The 7,176-nt window shown below is 32.0% G+C and overlaps 1 protein-coding gene across 2 annotated transcripts; it reads right to left on the bottom strand.

Moving 5' to 3' along the window:
* Positions 1–1,401: 1,401 nt before the first annotated feature.
* On the bottom strand, positions 1,402–6,888 carry LOC141486405 (sesquipedalian-1-like). Of its 2 annotated transcripts, XM_074184306.1 has the most exons (5): positions 6,491–6,888; positions 6,250–6,438; positions 5,506–5,646; positions 3,085–3,293; positions 1,402–2,976 (listed from the first exon to the last, which is right to left on the bottom strand). In XM_074184306.1, the coding sequence occupies exons 1-4, from the start codon at positions 6,693–6,695 to the stop codon at positions 3,112–3,114; spliced, it is 717 nt and encodes a 238-aa protein (XP_074040407.1). In that variant the 5' UTR covers positions 6,696–6,888; the 3' UTR covers positions 1,402–2,976; positions 3,085–3,111. The 2 variants fall into 2 exon arrangements, with proteins under 2 accessions (XP_074040407.1, XP_074040403.1); XM_074184302.1 differs by lacking the exon at positions 1,402–2,976 and having other exon boundaries at positions 2,998–3,293.
* Between the last annotated feature and the right edge of the window lie 288 nt (positions 6,889–7,176).

Genomic DNA, 7,176 nt, shown 5'->3' with positions numbered 1-7,176 from the left:
GTTGTACCGTTTGTTTGAAATGTCGAATCGTTACAAATTCAGAAAAGTTATTAAAATTCGTTACTTTCTATGTATATCATACGTATACCTAACTAGTCAAGTTTCGGACTTATGAGCATTTATTTGTGAAAATGACCCTGTCTTATGAATTTGTTTATTATTTTTGGACAGAAGCAGTTCAACAAAAGGTATCCAAATCTACCGCTACTGAACCTCAAGAAAGTTATGCGAGTTTAGAACAATTTCGATATGTTGGGGTAAATTAAAAAAAAAAACTTTGAATTAAATAGCTATGAAAAAGTAAAACAATCATGTGGAATATTTCAAAATATGTTCGAATCGCTGGCCGTTCACTTCCCAGCACTTCAAAATGCTTTCATCGTGGCAGATCTGATTTCATTGGGATCCAAATCTTCAAATGTTTGGGTAATCCTTTCTAACAGTTCATCTATAGAACACACGGGTATTTTGTAAACTTTTTCTTTAAACATTCCCCAGATAAAAATCTAATGGATTAAGATCAGTTGATCTCGTTGGCCAATTCCATAGTCACAAGCGCCTTATCCACCGATCTTTAAAAAGTCTATCCAGTTCTGTGCTCACTTTTCTTGTGCAATGTGCAGGAGCTCCGTCTAGTTGGTACCAACATTTTCGATATTCTTCGAGTGACAAATTATCAACGAAGCTCTATATAGTATTCTCCAAAATATTCAGGTATCTTCTAGATGTTAATGAATCCTCGTATATCGCGTACCTCAGGTTGTTTTCCATTAACATACAGAAAACATTAAAACCATTTTTTTTTTATCGGCTTCTTTTGTGACGTGAGGATTTCCACTGCACCAATAATAACAATTTTTTCTATTGAAAATTCCTTCTTTTTCGAAAATTTCGATTCATCAATCAAAATAATTTCAATTGAAAAAAATGGATCTTCTTGAATGCGTATTAACAACATTTCACAAAATTCAACTCTCTGTTGAGGCTTCATTGCTTGAATTTTGGTGAATTTATAATCATGCATTTTTTATGTCTTCGCAAGATTCTTTGAACCGATGAATATTTTATACCCCAATCTTCTTCAGCACTTCTTATTGATATAACTCAGGAAATGCGAGAAAATATGCTAAGACATTAATCTGGTTGTCTTCAGAAGTTACAGGTCAAGGACAGTTTCTTGATCCTTTTAAAGTTTATCCAAATGCATTGAAATTTTCTGAATTCGTATGAATTTCTTAACGTTCATTTGCGGTAGATTCGGATACTTTTCAATGAACTTTCTACATGTCCGGCTGATAAATTCATTACACTGTCCAAAAATTATAAATAAATTCATAAGAACTTCCTTTGAATAGTTTTATTTCATCGTTTTGAAGGTATTTGAATACGTTGAAGTAACAAAAATGTTAATATTATTAGGAGAATGTCACAATGCTAGTGTCAAATAATAATAATGGCCTACATACTTACAAAATACCGAATGGAAATACCATTCTGAAACAACATTTTCACAAATAAATGCTCATAATTCCAAAATACTAGTTGATACGTGTGATATACATAGAAAAGAAAAAAATTTCAAAAGCTTTCTGAATTAGTAATGATACACAGGGTGTTCTATTTGAAATAATCGACTTTCAGTCATTTTTTCAAGCAAACGAAACAATTGTATTTTTTGCCAACCTATATTGAAGTAACGAAGATATCGCTGAAGTGTGAGAAGCCTCCAAGTATTCGGTTCCATAGTATTCTTTAACTCAAAAATATCAGCATTATTGAAGGTCATGATTTCTAAAGAAAAAAAATGAAATTATTTCATCTATTGAAAACGGTAACAGATAGGTAGGTATAGGGAAATATCAAAGTAAGCTGACTGGTAATTGTTGTAGATTCCAAAAATAATATTACATACAGGGTGTTCCATTTAAAGAATCAAAGTTGCTATTACTTTAAAATATTTCAGTTGGGTAGAGAATGTCCGAATGTGCTCTCCTTTGAATTTTCAAAGTGATCCGATGTCTGGTTCACCAGATTTTTTGTTAACAGAAACCTACAGGCTTCGAAAATAACATTTTTGAAAGTCATGAAATGGGATGCGCCCAGAACTACAATTTTGACGACACATTTTGCTCTTTATTTGCGTGAATTCACAATCTCAATATATCATTGAAAAAAAATTGCGAAAACATTTTTGCGAATAAAAGGCACTGAAATAAGGTCAATTTTAAGCACTGAATTTGAGATAGATGAAGAAAAAAATGGATTTTAAAACATTAAATTATATGATAATTAGAATTTGAAACCTGTGGGGTGAAATCAATCTACTCATTGAAAACAAGTTAGCACCAACATCTCCTGATGAAGCTGAATTGATAACAAAACGTGAGACAATATTTTGTTCTGGTGAGAGAAAAGTATTTTCAACAGAATAGATATCATGTATGTGAATTGGTGAAAAATTTCGATTCTTGAATTTTTATTTGAAAACTGAGCAAATTTGGTGTTTTGTTTTTCATTAAATCAAGTTGTTTGATAATATTTCCCTAGATGATGTCATAGTCACACCATGTTGAATTTGGAGAACATGGCTCTTACTTCGTTATTTTGAGAAGAAATGGTCAGATATATAATTGAATAATATCAACAGGTCTGAAATGTAACACCGATATAAAATTAATAAACCATGAACTGGCTATTATTACAAAATTTACTCATATTCATTTTATCTCAAATCTACTCAAAACCCAAACAAAACTAGGGCAGTACAGGTTATGTTAATAATCAGATTAATACACATAGTATAGTATACATGAATGGAAGTTAATTTTTGGTAAGAGAACCAAAGGGTCTTCAATTCTTGGATTTCTGATGCCTTCTCTGCCAAAAGGGTATTTTTTTGAGATATCTTGCAATCGAAAGTATTGAAAGTGAAGATTTTAGTCATCTTCTGATTGTTTAGGTAATGGGAAACATCGACTGAAAATAAAAAATATTAACTCAGGTTTATCACATAAATAATGAAATAACATATATTCAATCAAAGGTCCTATAAAAAAATTATTTACAAAATAAATATTATTTTACATCATCGTTAATTTATCAGTGCTTATCTCAAAAAGAAATGAGATTTTCTACAGTTTCTGATTTCTCCTTCCGTTCGTGCTTCCAATAATTGAAGTCCTTCAAAATTGGTCTTCCATAGGAATTATGAAGTTCTCGGAAACTTATACTTATTTTAGGAGTTGCTGCAACTGCTAAGTTATTCTCTGAATACCTGGTCTCATCCAAGCGACCTGAAATTGAATTTTTTTTTAATCAAAGTTACAAACACATTTGAAGGAAAAAACCAAAATACTGTTTACATGGAAGGTCACAACAATATAGGAGAGGAAATCGACCGCTCAGAGTGGTATAATTTATTTACAAATATAGCTGACATTAAATCAATAACTGATCTGAAAAATGAGAGGTTAGCATTTTTCATTTTTCTAGTGAGACATCTAGGACTTTTGAAACAACTTTCAACATTATCTTTCAAATAAAAAAATACGCCCCATAACAGGGGGCGTGGAGTAGGTAGATAAAAACCTCTTTATAGCCATGCATTCCGGTTCTCGATAATGGTTTCAAAGCTGAAACGTTGAACAACTGAAAACCTAATTTAATGGTCTCGGCTGAAACATCTACACTAAGGGGTATAACTATTTTGCAGGTCTGCAGGTCAGCAAATTGTTCTCAGTAGACATTGCTTTCGTAATCTTGTAGGAGGACAGAAATTTTCTGCAGGTTGGGTCTGCCAGACATGAATCTCGCCCAGGTTTATCATTTTCGACAAAAAAAAAATTCAACCCCCACCCTTTGGGGGTTGGAAGTTTTTTGTCGAAAATTAATAATCCAGTCGAGATCCATAACTGGCAGACCCGACCTGCAAAAATTTCCACTGACCTGCAAGGTTTATTTTCAATTTAATGAGGAATGTGGAATTTTTCCATACTCAAAGGGTGGGAGTTGAAATTTTTTTTGTCGAAAATGATTGACCTGGTCGAGATTCATATTCGGCATACCTGACCTGCAAGAATTCCCTCCGATCTGCAAAATTTATTTCCAATTTTTTGAGAAATGTGAAATTTTTGGGTGGGCGTTGGAAAATGTTTCTGTCGAAAATGATTAACCTGGTCAAGATTCATGTCTGGCAGACCCGACCTGCAAAAATTTCTGTCCTGCTACAAGATTACGAGAGTAATGTCTACTGAGAACAATTTGCAGACCTGCAAAATAGATATACCTTACATTGAGGAGTATTGCCAAAATGCGTCACCCTCAAAACATAATTACACAATCCCTCAAATGCACTGTTGTATGAAACTATAAAAGTGAAACCTATTAAGGAGAGACTATCAGAAAACGAAACTAGCATTGAGACCCTGCAGGCATTATGTAGGAAAAGAGCTGAAGGACAACCAATCAAATTCAAATACCTGAAAAAAAACTATTTGGGAAAACATCAAATCACTCCAATGATTTATTATACTATTTTCCTTTTTTTCCCACAAATCTATGTAAGCATATGTAAAAAACAATGTAAATATTTAAAAATTGTATACTGGCTGCAAGACTTCGGTCGATGTCCCTTTGGTTTTCACCGATAAATGACATTTATTATCATCATTATTGGTCTCAGCTTCCTCTCTTTGTCGGCCCTATATGACTGGCACTCTTCCCGGAAACTTTAACTATAAACTTCAAACTCAACTTCATGCAGCAACATGCAAGTTTTCGTCTGCGCCCTCACAAGCAAGAAATTTATTATAAATTGATGGATGTAGCCCTTACTACATGGTAGGAGATCATCATGAAAAATGAGAATTGAAACATCCTATGTTTTTATACCACTTGTATTTGTAACCAACGTTACTGCAGTTTGAACGTTTGAAAATGACCTTGTAGGACGAAACTTTAGTTACAAATACAAGTGGTATAAAAACATAGTAATCTTTAATTCTCATTTTTCATGAAATTAATTATTGTGACTTAAAATTGAAATTAATTAATGAATGAATCAAACAATGAGTGAAATGTCAATTATATACAAAATACAAAAAATTAAAGAATAATTAAAATAAAATAATGAAGACGAATGATGACACATTTCATCATAATTGACTTTTCACCCTATTTATTTTCTTTACAATTAGAATTCAAAGGTTATTTATTTTTTCTCATTTTTGACATTATTTTTGTTTCAACTAACTCATTGGTATATTCAGTGTGGTTTTGTTTTAATATTTAAAATTATTTTATTATTTTATTAATTTTAACTTCATTTCTTCTTCCAGAGTTCAAATCTGTTAAAACCTTTTAGACAATAGAAGTACAAACTGGTAACATTCACCATAAACTTTGTTAGCCACACTGAAATAAAGGTTGAAATATTTTTAATCCTCTTTCTGCATGGATTGAAGCTGTTGAGATAAATGTTAGTCACTGTAGTACAGTAGTACTTACTTGAATTTGAGCATGTAGACCTCAAACTATTTGACCTTTGATGAGGGTTGATCTCGGGTTTGTTGAAAGGGTTGTGCCTCGTCCTTGGAGGTGGAACTGGAGAACTCATTACTTGTGAGGATGGAAGTGGTAAGGGTGTCTCTAGAAGAACATAAAATTTACTATTTCCACTCTCATAACTAATAATGTCATTTTCCATAATTACATATCAGTTCACTAAAAGTACAGATAATTGTCAATTTGATCACAAATAATGTCAGATAGGTAAATTAAGTTTCTGATAAGATTTGATGGAATTTATCTCTTTCTGTTGTTTATAAAACCTTACCTGGTTTTTTGAATATTCTAAAATATTTCAGACACATATAAAAAACTGACAAGTTACACAAAAACAAATAGACAAATTTAATGCCAAAATTGATCCATAAAACAGTGAACAATCTAAAAGCAGTATATAAATATTTTTACCATAAAAAAAGTGCAATTATTTTGAAATCACAACTTTGACCTATATATCCCTCTGAAAGGTCTATCGAACTGAGTCTACCTAGTATATTAATCAAATTTCAAGTTAAGAAACAATGAACAATAATTTCTCATCATTAGTTCACTTCATCTCCTGAAAATGCCAACTTGGTTGGTGAAACGCGTCTCGAGAAGTCTGTTTGGGTACAGTGCTTGTTTTGGATTCATTCTATGCCAGGAATTTCAGTTGCACCTTTCAATTTTTTATCAAATGCTCACCTTCTATATCATCTAATTGTCTTTGAAGTTCAGCTACCATTAATTTCATATAGTCATAACCAGCACAAGCCAAAGCTTTCATCCACTGTTCCATAGATTCTTGAGATTCAGCTCCAAGAACATAACTTCTGTTATTTATTCCATGAAATTCAATTTTGAAACTGAATTGTTCATCATCCTCAGCTAATTCTACAAGTAAATATTTCATGAAATCTATTATTATCTACAATATAGGTCTCACCAATGGAACAGCCCTCCAATATGATAACTCCAACTGGTTCCCTGTCGCCTTTTTTATCAAAATAAAAAAGTAAATTGCCTTTCAATAGGAAGTAACGCCTTTGAAAATTTTTATTCACTTCACCTCTTTTATTCAAATACCCCTCTTTATCAACAGGAGTCGCAGACACGGCAAAAGAACACAAATTTTTCTCATTTATTTTCATATTACCTTGTGAAATAAAAGGGCCAAATGACAGAAATTAAAAAATTCTCCAGTTGAATAAGCAATTTCTAGTTCGTTTTATACCACAATACAATCACTCTACATCTATATTTATTCCATTGCCTTTTTAATATTTTTCATTTCCATTTTTCTAATTTTCTGTGAACGAATGAACGAATGTCATAAAGTCATAAATGTCAAAAGTTTTAGCGATAGAAGCACCGTACCACAGAATAGTAATTACTTAGTATTCTGTGACCGTACAGAATTATATTAGTATATAAGGAATGTACAATTTCACACAAAAAATTAAACGTAATTCCGGTCTCACTTTTGGCCGATCTATATAGATAGGATGTAGATAGATACGTTTTATTCTCACACATGTTAGATATTCCAGATTGAGTCAGTCACATCAAAAATTATTTGTCATCTCTTCTCGGCATAATTTGATCGAGCGGAAAAAACTAATAACTTTATTC

Source organism: Leptinotarsa decemlineata, unplaced genomic scaffold, assembly GCF_025532065.1.
Source record: "Leptinotarsa decemlineata unplaced genomic scaffold, Ldec_3_MD MMD2_P_RNA_scaffold_2, whole genome shotgun sequence".
Taxonomy (NCBI): domain Eukaryota; kingdom Metazoa; phylum Arthropoda; class Insecta; order Coleoptera; family Chrysomelidae; genus Leptinotarsa; species Leptinotarsa decemlineata.
This window is presented reverse-complemented; position numbering and strand designations above follow the sequence as displayed.

Bases quoted from the DNA above. Each gene is read 5' to 3' on its own strand.
- LOC141486405 (XM_074184306.1), bottom strand. From the start codon at position 6,695: ATGAAAATAAATGAGAAAAATTTGTGTTCTTTTGCCGTGTCTGCGACT. The intron at 5,647-6,249 runs GTGAGCATTTGA...ATGTTCTTCTAG, and splicing joins ACAATTAGATGATATAGAAG to AGACACCCTTACCACTTCCA. The intron at 3,294-5,505 runs GTAAGTACTACT...ATTCAATTTCAG, and splicing joins GTCTACATGCTCAAATTCAA to GTCGCTTGGATGAGACCAGG.